We start from the raw sequence: 21,164 nt of genomic DNA on the forward strand, positions 1-21,164 counted from the left end.
CTGGGGGTCCTGGTGCATGAAACACAAAAAGTTAGTATGCAGGTGCAGCAGGTGATCAGGAAGGCCAATGGAATCTTGGCTTTTATTGCAAGGGGGATGGAGTATAAAAACAGGGAAGTCTTGCTGCAGTTATACAGGGTATTGGTGAGGCCTCACCTGGAATACTGCATGCAGTTTTGGTTTCCATATTTAAGAAAAGATATACTTGCTCTCGAGGCGGTTCAGAGAAGGTTCACTCGGTTGATTCCGGAGATGAGGGGGTTGACAGGTTGAGTAGGTTGGGACTCTACTCATTGGAGTTCAGAAGAATGAGAGGCGATCTTATCGAAATATATAAGATGGAGGGGGCTTGATCGGGTGGATGCGGTGAGGATGTTTCCACTGATGGGTGAGACTAGAACTAGGGGGCATAATCTTAGAATAAGGGGCTGCCCTTTCAAAACTGAGATGAGGAGAAACTTCTTCACTCAGAGGGTAGTAAATCTATGGAATTTGCTACCCCAGAGAGCTGTGGAAGCTGCAACATTAAATAAATTTAAAATGGAGATAGACAGTTTCCTAGCAGATAAAGGAATTAGGGGTTATGGGGAGAGGGCAGGGAAGTGGATGTGAGTCTAGATTCGGATCAGCCATGATTCTATTGAATGGCGGAGCAGGCCCGAGGGGCCGTATGGCCTACTCCTGCTCTTACTTCTTATGTTCTTATGTTCGTATGTTCTTATGCACTGTGGGTCTTGGCACTTCACACAAGTATCTCAATTAAAAATATGATTTGTCATTGCACATAAGAGAAAAAGCGTTTCACGTTATCATAAATTTGTTGTAAATACTAATTTTAATGCAATAAATAACAAAAATCTAATATCTTAGTGAATGCTCAGAATTTGCTAATGTTTGGTTTCTTTCTTATCCAGCTTATATTCAGGTCTGCAGAGGTCTCATGATTGCTGCTGTTTGTCTGGGATTTTTTGGTTGCATACTTTCACTGGTGGGGATGAAGTGCACAAAAATTGGAGGTTCAGAAAGGATTAAAGGAAAAATTACCTTTTGCGCAGGAATGCTATTCATTCTTTCTGGTAAGGAGGATCACAAGTGTGTAAGAGGGGTCTATACAGTCCTCGGCTGGTTTTCACTGCACGTTTTACTCAGGATGCAATTCTAAAAAGGCGAAGGAACCAAGTTATTCACTTGGCTTATAACAAAATAAGGCCCATACTGTGCTGCCAATCATTCATCAATACACAATCCTGTGCAGAACCATACATTATGCACTCTCAAACTGCATTTTTAAAAATTCATTCTCAGAATGTGGGCTTCGATGGCAAGGCCAGCATTTATTGTCAATCCCTAGTTGCCTTTGAGAAGGTGGTGGTAGGACTTCTTGAACCGCTGTAGTATTCTTTGTAGCGGTTTGATACATTGAATGGCTTGTTATGCCACTTCAGAGGGTTGTTAACATGTGTTGATGTGGCACTGGAGTCACATATAAGCCAGACAGAGTAAGGGTGGCAGGTTTCCTAAGAACTTAAGAAAATAAGAAATAGGAGCAGGCGTAGGCCATTCAGCCCTTCGAGCCTGATCCACTATTCAATAAGGTCATGGCTGATCGTTTACCTCAACTCCACCTTCCTGCAGTAAAGGACATTAATGACACAATAACAACTTCAATTTATATAGTGCCTTTTGTAAAGTCTGTGGGTTGTGCAGTTAATAAATACACAGGCTTCAGAAGTAACAAACAAACAGGTCTTTACTATTCGAAGGTCCGGGCGAATCTGCCCCAGCAATCCTGCCACAACACTTATATACTGGTGTGGTCACTATCGGTATTACAGTATACAGAAGCCAAACAAATAGTGCCACACCTAAAGTAGTTCTCTTAAAGGTGAACGGTTGCATTCAATAGTTCCCTTAAAGGTAGACGGGTACATACACTACAATCCTCCTTTTTTAGCTTATTACTTACAGAGTCCCCGTTAAACATACATAACTTCAACTTCCTATAAAACAAATTACAGATATAATCTCGGTGGAGTCAATGTCATATAAAACAATTTACAGATATAATCTTGGTGGGAACAGTTCACAGGTTCAGTCTCTGCGGAAACAGTTCATAGAGTCAGTCTCTGATCTTGACTCGATCCAAACAACATCTCTTTGGTGTAGCCGGTTCACATGACTAGAGTGACTCCTCCATAGCCTTTTTCTTGACGTAACAGCTTGAACTTTCGTCCTGTTGAACCAGCAGTGCGGACTTTTACAACCAACTGGCTGTCTTGACATTTTCCAGTTTTTCAACTAATTTAGCTCTTCTTGTAGTGTCCCGCCTGAGATGGTAGAAGTGCTAATATTTTAGACAGTTATTATCTTCTGCTTCTTCTTTTTCTTTTCTGCCTTTTTGAAACTCTCGGAGCTCCTTTCTCGGCTGCCAGCTGTAGCGCCACCAACTCTCTATGTTCCTTAGACCTTAAGTGCTTCATCCGGATTTCAGCACTTCGGGAGTTTTCATCACAAGCTGGGCAGACCACATCCTCGTAATATTCAGTGTCACTCAACAGGTCATGGTAATATTCGGGTTCGTCCTGAGTTAGGCCAGCGAGAGAGCCTTCTTCTTCCTCCTCACCCGTCTGGACGTTAGCTGACGGTGGTTCCTTCCCTAGACATCTTTCTTGAAAAGACTTCTTCATGCATTCATGTTCATCCCGCTCTTCCTGGGTTATCTGCCATTCCTTCACGATGGACCTCATTTGTGAGTTCAATACCTTCCCTTCCATCGGGAATTGCGTTATCAGGCTATTTAATCCTTCTACTGAAGTAACGGTTTCCACATTCTTCTGTTCACCTTGACGTGATTCAACGTACTTTTGGCATCCTTGTACAATTTGTGTTGCCACCTCAGCTATCTCCGTGACTTTTGAGAGCTCCGAACTCGTTCCCCCTGAAGATTGAAGCTCGTGTTCAGATTGTCCCCCTTGCAGAGTCTTGTCCTTCAGCATATGAAGGAGTTGGCTGACCGTTAACTCTTCCCTGGGAACACGGTGGATCAGAGTCTTCTCCATTTCATCCACCTTTTCCTCCAATACTTCCACCTTCTGTTCCTCTTGAACTTTGGCTTTCAGCGCTCGGAAAAGTTGCGCCCTGATGCTCTCTAGTTCATGTTCAGGGACCATTCTTACAGTCTCTGAGTTTCTTACAGTTTCCTTTTCTTCCACTGAAAGGATTCCCAGTTGAATCTGTTCTTCAAGTTGTTGAACCTCGGTCATTGCCGCCTCATATTTGTCTTGGGTGTCCTTCAATGTTGTTATGAGTTCTTGGACATCCTGGCCTAGAAATTCAGTTGGCTGCGCCAGGCGCTAACGCCAAAAAAGGGCTATATTTCCGTCGATAAAGCCTTAGCGCCGGAATGCAGACCGATCTGCGCCGACGCCCAAATTCATTTGAGATTTAGCGCCGGCGCAAAGTGTTAGCGCCCGCTCGGGTGCGCGCGCAGCTTATGACGTCATATCCTCGCGCAACGCTGTTTTAGCGCCCCAAACCGGAAATTGAGTGGCGCCCGCCCAATGTGGGCGTGGCGCTATTAGGAATTGTAAAATGGAACGTTGCAGAGGCCCTGTGGGCCTCGGGCAGCGCAAATTAAAGGGCACCTCCACTGACCTATAAAGCCCAGCCATTTTGCTGCAATGACTTCACTGCTTTGGATTTCTACACAGAGACCAAGGGACAGAGATTCCAGATTTGGGACAAGATAGGAGAGGTCTTTTTGGCTTCTGGCCAGTGCTTTGACATTTGACTCTTGCTGTTTCACTGTTGCGACCTTGATTATGGGGGCTGCATGGGGGGCCAACATTGAGTTGCAGCATTATGTGCGGAGGGCTCGCAGACGCTGTGAGAGACGGGCAGCCATGCGTAGACACAGGAGGGCCATCAGGCATCGCCAACGTAGGCCTTACGCACCCAGGCAATACCGGCAGCAGGTGTCCTATGTCACCATGTCTGCGGCACTTTGTGTAAAGAGGCTGCGCTTCAGAAGGGAGGTGGTTGGAGAGATCTGCCAGCTGCTTCACGCAGATTTGCAGCCACAGCTCATGTCCAGGACGTCTCTCTCGGTGGAAGTGAAGGTCACGGTGGCTCTCAGCTTTTATGCAAGCGGCTCGTTCCAAGCCGCTGCTGGGGACATCGCGAACATCTCCCAGTTCGCCGCACATCGCTGCATCCGGCAGGTCACCGATGCACTGTTCGCGAGGAGACACCAGTTCATCTCCTTCCCCATGACCCAACAGAGGCAGCAGCAGCGTGCAGTGGGATTTGGCAGGATCGTGGGCTTCCCCATGGTGCAGGGCGCCATTGACTGCACGCATGTGGCTATGCGGGCACCTATAGACAATCCCGAGGTTTACCGCAACCGCAAGGGCTACCATTCCCTCAATGTGCAGCTGGTGTGTGACCACAGGCAGCGCATCCTAGCTGTAAATGCCCGCTTCCCAGGAAGCAGCCACGATGCTTTTATCCTGCGCCAGACTACTGTGGCTGACATGTTCCAGGCACAGCCTCCACCAAGGGGATGGCTTATCGGGGACAAGGGCTACCCTTTGTGCACATGGCTCATGACCCCGCTCCGCGCGCCCAGGACCCCAGCGGAGGACTCATACAACGAAAGCCATCAAGCAACAAGGAACGTCATAGAGCAAACCATAGGCGTCCTCAAGCAATGCTTCCGCTGCCTGGATCACTCCGTCGGCTCTCTACAGTATTCGCCGGATAGAGTGTCCCAGTTCGTCGTCGTGTGCTGCATGCTGCACAACCTGGCTATCCGCCGGACGCAGGCACTGCCACCTGACATTGCACCACCACCTGAGGAGGACGAGCAGGAGGACCATCAGGAGGAGGAGGGGGAGGAGGAGGAGGAGCAGGCCAGGAGGGGGCCAGAAGGCCCAAGGGCCGTACGCCGGGGGCTTATTGCTCGACACTTCTAGGCCCGCTGTGAGGGAATGGCCTGTGGGAATGAGCGCACCTGAAGGCAGCCGCTCCGGAAGCCGTCAGCCGGTTAACGCAGCAAACACTTGAAACATGACACCTGGACAAGCTGAATAAATAAAAACCTTTATTTAACAAACTGAGGCCCCTTCCCACATGAAACTCAAAAACACAGAACACACCCAAAAAACAGTCACAAACATATGTCACTCCCCCAACCTGGGGAGGACTAACAAAAGTTGGCCATCCACATGGCCTTCAACATTGGCCGTAACAAAAAAAGGGCCCCCCTCGCCAACAGAAAGACCCCCATAAAAACAAAAAATGCCTTCAATTTCGGCCATCCACAAAAATCAGCCCCCAAAACACAATCCCCCCCATATATACAATGCCGCAGAGACCACACTCTAGCGGCTGTGCCGAGAGGGCGAGTCCTTAGAGAGCCTTCCCCGGCCCCTGCCCGGCCTGCTGCTCCACCTCAACGTGGGCCCTGTGGCGGCCTCAAGGCTGGGGGAAGGCTCATGAGGGCCCCCATGCGTCGCGACAGATGCCCTTGGGGGTCGGCCAACACGACGCACGTCCCGGGAGGGGCCGGCTGCTGACTGGTTCGGCTGTGGCTGGCCAGCATCAGTGGCAGCAGCAGCTCCTCGCACCCTGGCTGGGGGAGTGGCAGTGTCGGATGCTCCAAGGGGGGCAAGCTGGCTGCTGCCAGGCGCGCGAGGCTCAGCAGACACAGTGGCAGTCGTCCGGCCTGGCAGTTCAGCTGGCGCAGCTATGTGCTGGAGGCCAGCCCGCTGTGTTGCAGCAGGGCGGCGGGTGCGGGTGCGACGCCTCTGCGTCAAAGCGAGTGTGGCAGAAGTCAGTGACCGCACTGCCCGGGTATGTGCCTCCAGCTGCTGTGACAGTGTGTCGAAGGAACCACCTCTCTGGCGACTCTCCTCCTGCAGTGCCGCGAGTAGTTCGACCCCCCTGGCGTGCGCTGCGGCCAGTTGCTCCACCCCCCTGGCCTGTGATTGCCTGAATGCTGCCACACTCTGAGCCAGGGACTCGATGGCGTGCGGCATCTGCTGCACAACCCCCATAAACTCATGGTGGCGCCGGTCAGACGCCACCGAGATCTCTTGCAGGAGGCGTACCTCCTGGCCGAGGCCACTCTCCGGACTGGAGAGAGGACTCTGCAGCTGGGGAGAAGCCGGCCGAGCTGGCCGACCCCTGCCGCCTGCCTGGACCCCACTGCAAGCAGGATCTGCCCTCCCCTGCAACACCTCCCCCTGGCTCTCCTGCATGCCAGACGTCCCCCCTTCATTGCCATCCCCTGGCATGGCTGAGGGCTCACCCGATGGGCCAGCTTCCTCCTCGTCCTGGACATCCTCCTCCTCCAAGGGCCTGGCACCCGGCGCCTCAGGGACCACCTCCTCCTCAGCAGCTGAAAGCAGGAAGGCACAAGAGTAGCTTTAAAGTGAGGACAGGGCGTCAGCGAGGGACGCCTGAGCGGTGGCATTATGCGCATTTGTCCGTCAGTGGGAAAGGATTTAGATCGGAAGCACTAGGGCAATGAGAGAGCTGCAAGCGGTCATCTCCTTACCAGTGGCTCCCAGCACAGGGTCCGCATCCCCGATGGCTACAGGGCCAGTCACCCGGGGACGCAGGAGTCCAGCGACGCTCTCCTCCAGAGCACTTAGAGCCTGGTAGTGGGGCCGTCCACCACCGGTCTCCACCCGGCTGCGCGCATTTCTTGCCAGCTTGGCCTGCAAGAGAAAGGACGGACTCTAAGTACAGTGTGGTGCCCTGTTGCTGTGTGTACTGCCTCCCATGGTGGAATAGCCTGGCCAGTGTGGTCAGTGCAGAAAGTGCTGTTGATGATCATGCCAGTGGCATTGCTGCGTGAGGAGGGCTGCCCATTATGCCTTTGAGGTCCCTTTGCCCATAGTGTGAGGCTCACATGCAAGGATGAGGAGGACAGTGGAAAGGGTACTCACCTTCACCAGCCGACAGAGGTCATTGAACTTTTTGCGGCACTGGTCCGCAGTCCTGGGCACATCCGAGTTTGAGGAGACCCTGCGTGCGATGCTCCTCCAGGCTTTCCTGAACTCTCTCCTGGGAGCCTTTCTGCCATTGTCCGGGCACAAGATGGGTCTTCTCTCCTGGACAGCATCAATCAGCACCCTCAGTGCATGGTCTGAGAAGCGCTGGGCTCTTTCACGGGCCATCTCCATCTGTCCTGGCGCTATTTTGTCCCACCAGCACTGTTGAGGCCTAGCAGCAGGGCTCCAGTGTGCAGGGCGTGGCAGCAGTCAAAGTTGACCCTTCCCCCTTTAAGAGCAGGCCGGCGTCAGGGTGTCTGCTGTCAAGCAACACATGACCGCACCTGCGCTGCGCCCGGCATCGGCGTTATCAGGCCGCAGCGCCGGTTTAGCGCCGGAACCGAGCATTGCAACGCCGGTTTCAGCGCTCGCCAAAACTCTTGGCCAAATCCACTGAATTTCGGCGCGGTTGCCTGCAGTTTCCGGCGGGCGCTAAATTTACCGAACGCCCGACTTTAGCGCCCCAAAACTGTGCAAACTGAATTTCTAGGCCCCTGTCTTTCGTGCTCTGCCATGTTTTTCCCCTCTAATTTCTCATCTATGGATGGAACTTCTACCGATGAGTCTGTCTTGGCCTTGAGCTCATCAAGAATTTCCTGCAGCCTTTGGACTTCTTGCTCATGTTCAACCTTTAGTTGTTCATATGCTTCTACTGAAACTAGCTTTTCGGAGGTTGCCGAGTTAACCCCCTCCAGAATTGTAGCCTGAGCCTGTTCATACTGTTCTTTCAACTTCTCACACTCTGCTTGTAAGGAGTCGTAGAGAAGAACTGGGATAAAATCCTGGCTTCCTGAAGATTCCTCTTCCTTTGGTTCGTTCTGTAAATATTCTAGTTCCTGAACAGCATCAGGGGAATGTGATTGGTATTTGGCCACGATGGCTCTATGGTCGCTCTCTGCTTGAGCTAGCTGTCTCTGTTGTCTTTCCAGGTTCTCCCATTCGGTGTCCCAGAACTTTTCCATATTTTTCATCTCTTGTACGAGACGGTCACTCAACTGTTCTAATTGTTGTCGTACTTTGACATAAGTTTGAGTCCGAACTCGGTGTTCTTCCGTCGTGGATGAATCCTTTGCTTGAACAGGCTCAGAATTCTCTGTCAACCTGGAGTTCTGCTCTGCAGCTTTATTCTTCTTGGTAACATAAGTCCTTCTGCATGTCTTCGTTTTCTTCCCCATCATCGGCAAGTCCCTTTTTGCCTTGTCTTCCATATTCGAATTGGTCTTATCATCATCCATTTCAGAATCTGAGCTAATAGCTTGCACCGAGTCCTCCCTCATCATGGCTTTTAGGTAATGCCCTTCCATGTCTATTTTCTTAATCCACTCCCGTCCTAGAAGCGGTGGTCCTCCCTCAGGTAATACGTACAAGTTCATTCTTGGGTGTTCTTTACCCCTATCTCTCACCTTGACTCTTATTTTCCCCACGGGGTATACGTTATGCCCCGTGTATGTCTGTAATACGAACTTGGTATTTCTTAAAGGTATGTGAGAGAATAGCCGGTGGTAGTCCCTTCGGTTGATGACTGATAGAGCTGATCCAGTGTCCAGCTCCATTCTTACTTGGACTCCAGCTATTTTTAGTATGACCCAGATGGTCTGTAGATCCGTTTCTTTACCCACATTGTGGATTCTCAGACTACCCAGCTCCTGGTTGTTTGGGTCTGAGTCTGAATTCTGTTCATCTGAACTCTTCTCAGCCACCTTGTGTACCTTGTTGTACTTTTCTTGGGGTGGCTTCCTTTGATTGTTGGTCTTTTTTCCGGACCGGCATACCTTCGCGATGTGACCCAGTTTGCCACATTTCCTACACTCTTGGTTCTTAAACCAGCATTGATTCTGATCATGCGTTGTCTTCCCACAACGGTAGCATTTTGTTGTGCTTGAAGTAATTTGGTCCACCCCGAGTGCCGCCGCCTTTAGTTGCATTTCCGCCGTTCCTTTCGCTGCGGCTTCGTGCGATGCAGCTATAAGGACAGCCCTGTCCAGTGTGAGGTCGTTCTCTTCCAGTAGTCGCTTCTGCGTCCCTTCTTTGGACAATCCGCATACGAACTTGTCCCGCAGCGCTTCTGTCAGATTCCCTCCGAACTGGCAGTATTTCGCTAGCCTACGCAGTTCGACCAAGTATTCCGCATTGCTTTCGTCTTTCCTCTGCGTTCTTGCGTAGAATTTGAATCGTTCAGCCAGCATCAACGGTGTGGGGTTCAAGTGGTCCTTCAGCACAGCCACAATCTCTTCGAATGTCTGATCCGCTGGTTTATTTGGTGCTATTAGATGCTTCAAGAGCCCGTATGTTTTTGCCCCCATCGAGTTTAGCAATGTTATCGCCTTGTCGTCTTCCTCTATTTTGTTGGCTTCGCAATAGATCTCTATGCGTTCCACGTACGTGGCCCAGTCTTCTATTTCAGAATTAAAGTCGTTAATATTCCCTCGCTTAGGCATCTTTCTTCCCTTGGGAGCAGCACCAGTATTTCTTTAAGTATTCTTATTTATTTGTTTGTTTCTAAGATGGCGGTTTTCCCGCGAAATCGGCGGTTTCCCGCTCTTCCTTTCTCGCCCCGCCCACTTCAATGGCGGTTTCCCGCTTCTGGCGTCTTCTCCGCCTAATGGCGGCTTCCCGCGTTTCTTCCCGGTGGAAGGGGTACGCTTCCCCCACAGCGGACAGGTTCAGCCGCTGGCTGGCTTCCGCACAGCTCCCCTTACTCGGCTATGTCTTTTCCTCCCGCCCGCACGGCTCTACCGGCGCTGGGTACACCCCGTTAACGGAGGACAGTTCAGCCGCTGGACTGGCTCTCGCGCAGTCTCTCTCTCCGTACCCGGCTCTGTCGCTCTCTCACCCACACGTTCGGTGCTACCGGCCCTGGGTACCCCGTTGGTGGAGAACAGTTCAGCCGCTGGACTGGCTCTCGCACAGTCTCTCTCCCCTTGCTCGGCTCTGTCTCTCCCTCTCCCGCACGTTCGGTTCTACCGGCTCTGGGTACCCCGCTGGTGGAGGACAGCTCAGCCGCTGGACTGGCTCTCGCGCAGTCTCTCTCCCCTTGCTCGGCTCTGTCTCTCTCTCCCACCCGCACGGTTCCTGTTCGCCTCCCAGCCCTCTCGCAGACCGGTGTTTCCCTCCCCGGCTGCGGCTGGGTTTCTCTTCCCGCGCCTACTCACAGTCTCAGCGCTTCGTGGCTGCGGTCGCTGCCCGGTTTTCCCGCCGATCGAGGTCCGACTGTCTCACGACGCCGTTGGACCCGACTTTCTGACCGGCTCGGTTCCCCCTCGACCGTGGTCGAGTGCACAGCCCTTATCCTCCGGATATTCTCTGCACCTTCCCCTACTCACAGTCTCCGTGGCCGCCTTGTTTCCAGCTGATCGGCTCACTCCGCACCGTGGTAGAAGGGTAGTCAGTGCCTGTTGCAGATGGAAGCTTTTATTGCTAAAGTCTTCCTCCTTCCTCCTGCTGCAGCCTCGTGTTTTCTTTCAGCAGCACGACGAGGGCGGTTGCCTCTCTTCGACGCTCTTCATTGCTTTGGTAGTCTTGCCGCAGGGTACGATCGGACTCGTCGCCACTGTAAAGCCTGTGGGTTGTGCAGTTAATAAATACACAGACTTCAGAAGTAACAAACAAACAGGTCTTTACTATTCGAAGGTCCGGGCGAATCTGCCCCAGCAATCCTGCCACAACACTTATATACTGGTGTGGTCACTATCGGTATTACAGTATACAGAAGCCAAACAAATAGTGCCACACCTAAAGTAGTTCTCTTAAAGGTGAACGGTTGCATTCAATAGTTCCCTTAAAGGTAGACGGGTACATACACTACACCTTTAATGTAGTAAAATGTTCCAAGCTGCTTCACAGCTGTGCTTTCAAACAAAATTTGACATTGAGCCACATAAGGAGAAATTAGGACAGGTGACCAAAAGCTTGGTCAAAGAGGTAGGTTTTAAGGAACCTCTTAAAGGAGGAAAGAGAGGTAGAGAAGCGGAGAGGCTTAAGGAGAGAAAGCCAGGGCCTAGGGCCCAGGCAGCTGAAGGCACAGCAGCCAATGGTGGAGCGACTAAAATTGGAATTGCGCTAGAGGCCAGAATTGGTGCACCACAGAGATCTTGGAGGGTCGAACGGCTGGTGGAGGTGACAGAGATAAGGAGGAGCAAGGCGAGTTGGATTTCGATGACAATCCAAAAGTTTCATGGTCACTTTTATTGATAGCAGCTGTTTATTTCCAAACTTTTTAAAACTGAATACAAATTCTCAAACTGCTATGGTGGAATTTGAACTCACATTCGCTGGATTATTAGTCCAGGCCCCTGGATTACTAATACAAAAGCAAAGAACTGTGGATGCTGGAAATCTGAAATAAAAACAGAAAATGCTGGAAATACTCAGCTGGTCAGGCAGCATCTGTGGAGGGAGAAACAGAGTTAATGTTTCAGGTCGATGACCTTTCGTCAGAACTGAAAAAAGTTACAGATACAACAGGTTTAAGCAAGTGCAGAGGCAGGGGAAGTGGGGAGGGGTGAAACAACAAAAGGGAAGGTCTGTGTTAGGGATTACTAGTCCAGTAACATAACGACTATAGTACCTCTTATATATATATCTTATTCATAACTGTTTACAAATGACAATGCATGGCATCATGCTATAAAGTTTTGCGAGTATGTCCTCTATCAGCAAGGCTCTCCAGGTCGTATGGTTGTTTCCTGGACAACCAAATCCCAACATCCATTATGGTGCATTGACTGTTAGCCAATCTCCATTTTGTCTTTAACTTGCACGCCAGGTGTTATTAAACATGACAGCAGTCTCCTTGACAACAGCTGAGAGCACCATTACATTTAATATAATATTAAACACTCCAAGATTTCCACTTACCTTAGATCACAAACAATTACTTTCTAAACTATTACAATTAGAAATTAAAATATTTTTACTTTGATTGCTTCACAGCAAACCAAGTTGATTGCAAACATGGGGTCTGCATGAAATTTAGGTTCCCTGTTGGTTTTCTACTTTAGTTCTTGTACAATGGGTAGATTTTTATCTTTGCTGCCTAGATGTAAAGCATTGCATGTGCAGTGCACAGTGAAGAAAATGGGGCAGGTAGGATTGCACACCTGTAATGGAGCCCAGCCCGATTCCCTTCTATCAATTTACACCCAGAAGACAAAGACAAAAATCTGTAACTGCTCATAGGTAATCTGTAATATTGGCCCGGATGTTGTGGTAAGAATAATGGTTTATTATTGGACAGCAACTTCCGGCATTTGCACATGCGCAGTTAAACGCGGAAATCAGGATGTTGCTGTCCGAGTTACCCTGCTCCTCCACAAGCTTTGCTCTAACAGTATCACACCAAGAGACTGCATTTACATACGTGGAAAGGCATGAAGTTGGGGTACTTACCCACGAAATACTCACTAAACACGCTGGAAAATTAGGGCTTGTCCATTCAAGTGTAAGTGAATTTTTAACGGCGTGGTAAGTCTTAATTGCTGCAAATAACCTCTCTGGCATTGAAAATTTACTTTGACTGGTGTAGAGTATGATTTCTTCAGATTTTTATTATTGTTGGAGATTTAAAAAATATAAAAAATGTAAATTTATTTTTTACTTTTTCTTTCTGTCTCTTTTATCTCTCTCTTAATCCCATCTTTCTTTCCCTCTATTTCGCTTTCTGTACATGATTTTCCCATTGAATTAAATGTTCTAACTTACACTTCCTGGTTTAGACTCTGTGGGGGAATTTTAACATAGGTGAGCCGGTGAGAGTGGGTGCGGGTGGGGTTAAATGAGGAAAAATTGGAAGCATGTCTGGAACCGGCTCCAACCCGCCGAGGTTTGACTTTTACTCAAGCAGGACAATGGCAGCCAACCAGCTCCCAGGAGGTGGTTGGCACTTTAAATATGATAAAGAGACTGGAAGCCTCGGATTTAACCTGCTGTGTAGTTTTAACTGTGGCTGGCCAGGTTTCCCGGGCCTCAGGATTCCCGACAGCTGCAGCAAGGTGTGAACAACCTCAGGGAGCACTCCATATGGGCTGCAAGGAGCAGGATTGCTTTCTCCTGGCCCCCAAGCTCCCCCACCATCAGCACCCCCATAGAAACTCCCCCACGGGATCGAATTCCCCCTGGGGTCAGGGATTGCACTGTTTCAGCTTTCTAATTATTGCAAATCGCAGTGTAAAAGCCCACAGAAAGTCTGTGGGCACATTCTTGCGCCGTTGACCGCAAAAACCGGGCCAATATTTCACTACCTTTATCAGTTTAATCTATGTTCACTTCAAGCTATTATATGAATGGGCTACCTATGACATAAATTTAACTTCTTGTATAAGGAATTTACAGTTCTATAATTCATTATTCAGCTTGGACTAATGCAAATCTATTCTCTACAGGGTTGTCATCTGTAATTGCTTTCTCATGGTATGCAAATCGAATTACTGCAGAATTCTATGATCCCATGATTATAGAACAAAAGTAAGTTTTCACTATGGTACTAGCTTAATTTTCTTCTAAGCTATTAAATTTAATGACTGACAAATGGAGATTGTCATCACCAATCCTCTCTAAGTACACTATCAAATAAAACTATTAGCAAAACAGTACAGACTTCAGAACAGCATTCTTTTTGAGATTTATTAATTTAACATTTTAGTATTGAAACTTTGAGTATTCATTTGTTATTCATTAAATTAAATGATTCCCTAAAACAATTTTGATTCTTTAACTTGTTTGATCCACACCTTCTTTCATTGTGATAAAATATTATTTGTTCCATTGCAATGAAAAGAAGCAGGGAATTGGTGCTAAATAATGGCAAATTTTGTGATTTGTACTATGGTTTATATTAAGCACTAGCAGGGGAGCCTGGCGTTGCCAGGGCAATTTTGGGCCGCGCGGTCTCCGTGCCCCTGTCTGTGCCCCTTCTCTGTCCCTCTCCTCGTCTCCCTGTGCTGTCCTCTCCCTCCCTCCCCTCCCTCCCCGCCTAGCGCCTGAGGCCCGGTGCCGTTGTGATAGTGGCCGTGCGGGGCCTACCGGTTGAGGCGCGGCCGGGCTGTTGGGCTGAGACGGACCCGAGCTGAGCTCCCCTGCAGATTGCGCGGCTGACGGCCAACTGCTGCCGCTCCCCCGACCGCTGTGTGTGTCGGGCCGAGCGGTTGCGAGGCACGGCCCGAGTGAGCCCAACTTACCTGCCACTCCGGCAGGGCGGGAGCGGAATCGGGAGCCGAATGTGGGGGTTTGTTTTGGTGCTGCTGTCCCTGTGGGGATGGAAAAAATGGCGGCGAAGTTTAGGGAGACTGGAGGATTAGGACCCGCCCGTGACGCACTGATTGGTCAACCATCAGGTGAGTGAACTGTAGGATTGGTGAAGCAGCACGTCAGTCAACGCTAATGCCAGGTAGGATTTTTGAACCTTTGTATATTGTCCAAACAATTTTTGTGTGACGAAAAAGTAAATACGCCTACGAGAGTCTCCTAATGATAAGCTTTCTTTTGATATAACATATGTGTAGGTACGCTCTATAACTTTTGATTCTATAGCCGGACAAACAGACAGAGACAGACAGAGAGACAGAGTGACAGACAGAGAGACATAGGCCTAGAAATTGGCCTGAGGTGCCCAAGCGGCGCAAAGTTCGCCTGGGCGCTGGAATTTGCGCCACGATCGCCGCATTAGCGATCGCCGCAAATTCAGTTGAAGTGCCCCTAGAGGGAGATGGGCCGTGGCTCCAGGTGCTCCGTGCCCCTCTTAGGGCGCTGAAAGTGAATTTCACAGTGCTACGTGCCGCAGCGCCACACGCTGCGGCATGGCACGCTGCGGTACTGCAGGCCTTCCTCCCACTGTTAAGGGGAGGGGCCTGCAACAGCACGAGCCCCGATTGCGAGTGCCGGCATAAGAGCCCGGCACCAAGGAGAAGTGCCGGGCTCTCGGGAAACAGCCAGCAATGCCGCGGGGGGGGGGGGCGGTTGCCAGGAGGCCGGGGACGGAGGTGCTGGCAGGCGGCCGCCCCGCACCTCCAGCTTAACTTGCACCTCTGCCGGCGCAGCGAGGCCCCGTGAACCGGGCGCGGGTAGCGAACGGCGCTACAGTTGCGTTCGCTACCAAATATCGCGATCGGGGCGCGAATGGGGTGCTGCGCACACCGATGATGTCATCGGTGGCGGCGCAGCGCAAAAGGCTAACGCCACCATTAGCGTCCCTGCTGAATATTGCAGGAGGCGCGGCCAGTGGCGCTACAGCCACTGACTGCCTCTTTAGGCGCTACCAGGTGGCGCTACTCACCCAATTTCTCCCCCATACTGTTTTATTTATATATATAGATAGATGTAGTCACTTTTGGTCCAAACGTAATGTTGATGAATGCTTCTTTGATTTGTTACTGGATTCTGAATATGTCCCACTAGATTTTTCAAATTGGGAAAAGAAAATTAACTAGAAGTGGAAAAACGGAACATTCTCATCCTTTTCTGCAGGGTGCAGCTGCACCAGGATCTATACACTTCCTTCATACTGGACTTTTAGCGATTCTCATTTATGGTTCTTCATGGTAAAGAGAGAAAATATATAATTGCCTACTTTGTTCATGTGCTAGTTGTGCCATTAGAATATTTAAGATTGAGTGTGTGTACAAGGCAATCATACTTAAGCTACCCTACTTTGCAAAAAAAAACCTGGATGAGATAAATAGTCATGCAGACAGGAAACATTTAGGCTGAAATGTACCTCACTTGAAATGCTGTATTTTGACCTAATCTCCAAGATTTTTTAAAAAACACAGGTGAACCATAAGGAGGTAAAGCAGCTTACTGGGGCCAAGGTCTAAAGTTTAGACAGTTTTGCTGCATGCAAACTATACTAAAAGTGGATGCCAAATAGGGCAGAGAAGGATGTGACTTACAGGAGCACAGTGACAACCCAACTGAGCAGACAGCTCTGAAGTTGGTAAAGGCTCAGAGCAGTGGGACGAGGAGGCGGACCTGTGTGGGAGTGGCAGCGGGACCTGAAAGAAGGCGGAGCGGCCATAAAAGAGCGCTGCAGAGGAGGCCCGACACCGGAGTGCTGTGAGTTGGGAAAGAGTCCGAGAGCGGGAGCAATCAAACAACAACAATTGCGAAACCGCTAAAGTGATGTCACAACCAGGGAAGGAGCTGATTGGTAAGTAGGAGCTGGTGAGTATTTCTACAGTACAGTCGTTGAAGTAAAAGTAAGGTCTCTAGTTTAGAGTAAGTATTGTTTAAAGGGAAGTAAGGTGCCTAGTGTAATGATCAGTAACCTGTCATTCTGGAATGGTACACTAGGTGGTGCTGTATGTATATAAGAGTGGGCTACCCAGGATGCACTAGGCCACCCACAAGGCAGTAGTCAAGATGGAGGCCTCTACAGATACTGTACCTAGTCCACATGTGCTCAGTAAAGTGTCTAGCAAAAGCTAGCTGTTCTTAATAAAAACGACTAGTTATTAATGAACATAACATGGTACCAGGATTGGTAAGATCTGCTGAAAATTGTGCAACGCGACATGGAGAATTTGAAGCTACCAGAGCGTTTGAAACTCACACGAAATGTCGACTACAATTGGCAGACTTTTAAACAACAATTCGAACTCTACATTGATGCCATCGGGTACGGTACGAAGACACACGCAAGGAAAATAGCATTGCTGCTCACGGTTGCAGGCCCACAGGCAATAGAGGTATTTAATACATTTGTATTTAATCCAGAGGAGAACAGAGAAAATTTAGACGATGTGCTAAAGAAATTTGATACACATTGTTCTCCCAAAAAGAATGAAACCTATGAAAGATACATGTTCTGTTCAAGGACACAGCAGCAAAATGAGACTTTTGATAGCTTTGTGACTGATCTGAAACTGAAAGCACAGACATGTAATTTCTCTGAGCTGAAAGCATCCATGATTCATGGCCAAACTGTGTTTGGTATTCATGATAAAAAAGTAAAAACTAAGAAAGGGCAACGAGTTAATGTGATTGAGGACACTGATTTAAGTGAGACATGTTTTGTAGGAATGGTGTCACGTGACAATATCAAAAAGGATACAGAAAATGTGCAGCCCTCAGGAATTAACAATGCTGAACATAAAGTTAATGCAGTAAAAGAGGACAAATGGATGATCCCACTGCAGGTAAATGGAGCATTAGTTACATTGAAACTAGACACTGGGGCAAAAGCAAACTTAATCAGTATGAGTGACATTAACAATATGAAAGAAAAGCCCAAAATACAGAAAAAGTCAGTACTGCTGAAGGACTATAATGGACAGAAAATAGATAGCTTAGGTGTATGCAGACTTAAAGTGACAGTCAAAGACAAAGTGCATCATCTCATGTTTTCTGTTGTGGCTGAAGGGCTTGATTCACTACTGGGTGACAAAGCTTGTGAGGACCTAGAACTGGTCAAGAGAGTCTACCGTATAAACTGTGCCATAAGCAGACCAGGTGACTCGGTGGATTCTGTAGTGAATAATTTCCAGGATGTGTTCAAAGGATTTGGAGTTCTACCACTCACTTACAAGATCCAGCTAAAGGAGGATGCTCAGCCAGTGGTACATGATCCACGAAGAGTTCCAGCACCCCTGCGTGACCGGCTCAAGAAAGAACTGGACAGAATGACCACACTAGGAGTCATCAGGAAAGTCGAAGAGCCAACAGACTGGGTTAACTCCATGGTATGTGTAAAGAAAAAGAACTATGATCTAAGAATATGCATGGATCCAAAGGACTTAAATGCAAACATAAAACGTGAACACTACCAGATTCCCAAGCGAGAAGAAATCACCAGTGAAATGTCAGGTGCCAGATACCTTACAAAGCTCGATGCCTCACAAGGATTTTGGCAACTAAAACTGGATGAAGAGAGCACCAAATACTGTACCTTCAACACACCATTTGGCAGGTATTGTTTCCTCAGAATGCCTTTTGGGATAATATCTGCATCTGAAATCTTTCATAGAGCGATGGAACACATAATTGAAGGTCTGGAAGGAGTCCGGGTCTATATTGATGACATAATCATCTGGGGCTCCACACTGAAAGAACACAATGAGCGACTGACTAAAGTGCTACAGAGCATACGCCGGAATGGACTGAAGCTCAACAAAGCCAAGTGTCAGTTTGGCGTCCAGGAAGTCACTTTCCTAGGAGATATTCCATCTGGTAAAGGAATAGAGCCAGATATGGAAAAAGTAAACGCCATACTCAAAATGCCCCGACCCACTGACATAAAAGGAATACTACGCATCATGGGGATGATAAACTTCATTGGAAAGTTCATTCCTAACTTGTCAGCCAAGACAACCTGTCTGCGAGACCTGCTACATAAAACAAATGAGTTCGCATGGACAGAAAGACATGAACAAGAGTGGATGAACCTCAAAACAGTGCTGACAACCACACCTGTACTCACCTTCTTTGACCCAACAAAAAGAATCAAAGTGTCAACGGATGCATCAAAGGATGGCCTAGGCGCGGTCTTGCTACAAGCAGAGGGTGAAGATTGGAAGCCTGTTGCCTATGCCTCCAGGTCTATGACTGATACTGAGTGTCGATACGCCCAGATTGAAAAGGAATGTCTAGGCTTGGCAGTTGGACTAGAAAAGTTTCATTGCTACATATATGGACTTCCCACCTTCACAGTTGAGACAGACCACAGCCCACTGGTTGCCATCATAAAAAAGAACCTGAATGAGATGTCTCCAAGGATTCAACGACTCATGATGAAGCTGCAAAGATATGACTTTGAACTGATCTACACACCAGGCAAATACATAGTGTTAGCAGATGCACTATCCCGAGCACCCACAATGTGTCATGTGAGCTCTACTGAAGAAGACATGGATGTTCATGTGAGTATGGTCACTGCTGCGCTGCCCGTGTCAGACACAAAATCAAAGCAAATAGCAGAAGAAACAGTAAAAGATACAGTATTACAAACAGTAATAGAGAACATTCATCATGGTTGGCCAAAAGGTTCCTGTCCAAAATATTTTCACATAAGGTCAGAATTGAGTGTCGCAAGTGGACTTTACTAAAACAGAACAGAATAGTCATCCCACAGGCTCTACGTCAAGACATGCTCAAAAGGATTCATGAGGGACACCTCGGAATTGAAAAATGCAAAAGGAGAGCAAGAGACACTGTTTATTGGCCTGGCATAAATTAGGACATTGAGAACCTGATAGGCAAATGTGAGAAATGTCAGAAACACCAAAACAAACAAGCAAAGGAACCAATGATAGTAGCTGACATACCAACAGCACCATGGCAAAAGATTGGTATGGACCTTTTTCATTGAAATGGTAAAGACTATCGAATAGTGATTGACTACTATTCTAACTATCCTGAGATGGCGCTGCTCTCAAGCACCACAGCAAGCAGTTTCATAATGCATGTGAAATCCATCTTCACCAGACATGGAATTCCCAGGATTGCCGTTAGCGACAATGGTTCGTGCTTCAACTGTAAGGAGTGGCAACAGTTTGCAGCACATTATGACTTTCAACACATCACATCCAGTCCTTTTTATGCTCAGCCGAATGGTAAGGCAGAGAAAGGTGTTCAAGTTCACAAGCAGCTACTGAAGAAAGCGACAGAAAGCAAGTCTGATCCTTATCTCGCCCTGCTGAGCTACCGAGCCTCACCTTTAGACTCTGGTTCTTCACCTGCTGAACTCCTAATGGGTCGCAAGTTGCGTACCACGCTACCCTGCTGTGCAAAAGAAAAGCAGAGTAAGGAACTGAGACAGAGACTTCAACTGTTAAAGCTGAAACAGAAATCATACCATGACAAGTCATCCAAAACTCTGAAACCATTGACAAGGGATGATGTTGTCAGGATTGAGGATCCAGATGCATGGAACAGGAAAGCTACAGTTCTTGAGGAAGTAGGACCAAGGTCGTACACTGTTAGAACTGAGGAAGGACAGATTCTCAGGCGGAACCGCCGTTCCCTGCTAAAAACACAATAGACTATTGAAAAGCAAATCGCTGACAATGCCGCAACTGAATCTTGTCACTCACCACCAGAACAATCTAACACAAATACACATACAGGCTCTCATGAAAACACATCAGACTTACCTGTGCTGAGAAGATCCACACGTGAAGTAAAAAAGCCTGATAGACTTAATCTTTGAGTACAAAGAAAACTACATTGAAAATGTATTGACTGTTGAAGATGTTTATGTTGTTATTGATTGATATTGATTCTGATTTTGTTTAACCTCAAAGAAAGGGGGGTGTAATGATCAGTAACCTGTCATTCTGGAATGGTACACTAGGTGGTGCTGTATGCATATAAGAGTGGGCTACCCAGGATGCACTAGGCCACCCACAAGGCAGCAGTCAAGATGGAGGCCTCTACAGATACTGTACCTAGTCTACATGTGCTCAATAAAGTGTCTAGCAAAAGCTAGCTGTTCTTAATAAAAACGACTAGTTATTAATGAACATAACTAGTATATTTAATACTCTTTAATTTAAGGGAAGTAAAGGGAGTAAATTAAGGGTAGGACATGGCAGGGCAGCTCGGCAGCATGGAGTGCTCCTGTGTTATGTGGGAAGTCAGGGACACTTTTGGTGTCAAGGGCGAACACAGGTGCAGGAAGTGTCTCCAGCTGCAGCTACTCGAAATCCGCGTTTTGTAGCAGGAGCTGCAGCTGGAGTCACTGTGGAGCATCCGCAAGCTGAGACCTTCATGGATAGCATGTTTAACGAGGTGGTCACACTGCAGACAAAGAGTGCACAGGCAGACAGGGAATGGGTGACCGCCAGACAGAGTAAAAGAACTAGGAAGGTAGTGCAGGAGTCCCCTGGGTCCATCTCCCTCTCCAACAGATTTTCCATTTAGGATACTGCTGGGGGAGATGGTTTCTCAGGGGAATGCAGCAAGAGCCAAGTCCGTGGCACTATGAGTGGCTCAGCTGCACAGTAGGGGAGGGAAAGGAGTGGGAGAGCAATAGTGATAGGGGATTCTATCGTAAGGGGAACAGATAGATGTTTCTGTGGCCACAGATGTCACTCCAGGATGGTATATTGCCTCCCTGGTGCCAGAGTCAAGGATGTCACTGAATGGCTGCAGGGGGCGATAGAGGAACAGATATGC

General features: G+C 48.3%; 1 protein-coding gene across 1 annotated transcript; it reads right to left on the reverse strand.

Moving 5' to 3' along the window:
• Positions 1 to 1,141: 1,141 nt before the first annotated feature.
• On the reverse strand, positions 1,142 to 12,013 carry LOC147111525 (uncharacterized). Its single transcript, XM_085999874.1, has 4 exons — positions 11,975 to 12,013; positions 6,560 to 6,743; positions 5,897 to 6,400; positions 1,142 to 1,158 (listed from the first exon to the last, which is right to left on the reverse strand). The coding sequence occupies exons 1-4, from the start codon at positions 12,011 to 12,013 to the stop codon at positions 1,142 to 1,144; spliced, it is 744 nt and encodes a 247-aa protein (XP_085856000.1).
• Between the last annotated feature and the right edge of the window lie 9,151 nt (positions 12,014 to 21,164).

The sequence above is a fragment of the Somniosus microcephalus genome, chromosome 10, assembly GCF_052327205.1.
Source record: "Somniosus microcephalus isolate GS21.2 chromosome 10, FLI_Smic_1.0, whole genome shotgun sequence".
Taxonomy (NCBI): Eukaryota; Metazoa; Chordata; class Chondrichthyes; order Squaliformes; family Somniosidae; genus Somniosus; species Somniosus microcephalus.

Excerpts from the sequence above, each read along its gene's own strand:
- LOC147111525 (XM_085999874.1), bottom strand. The coding sequence starts at position 12,013 with ATGTTTGCAATCAACTTGGTTTGCTGTGAAGCAATCAAA. Across the intron at positions 6,744-11,974 it reads TTTGCTGTGAAGCAATCAAA|AGTCCGTCCTTTCTCTTGCA; the intron begins GTAAAAATATTT and ends CACTGTACTTAG. Across the intron at positions 6,401-6,559 it reads CCCTGTGCTGGGAGCCACTG|CTGCTGAGGAGGAGGTGGTC; the intron begins GTAAGGAGATGA and ends TCCTGCTTTCAG.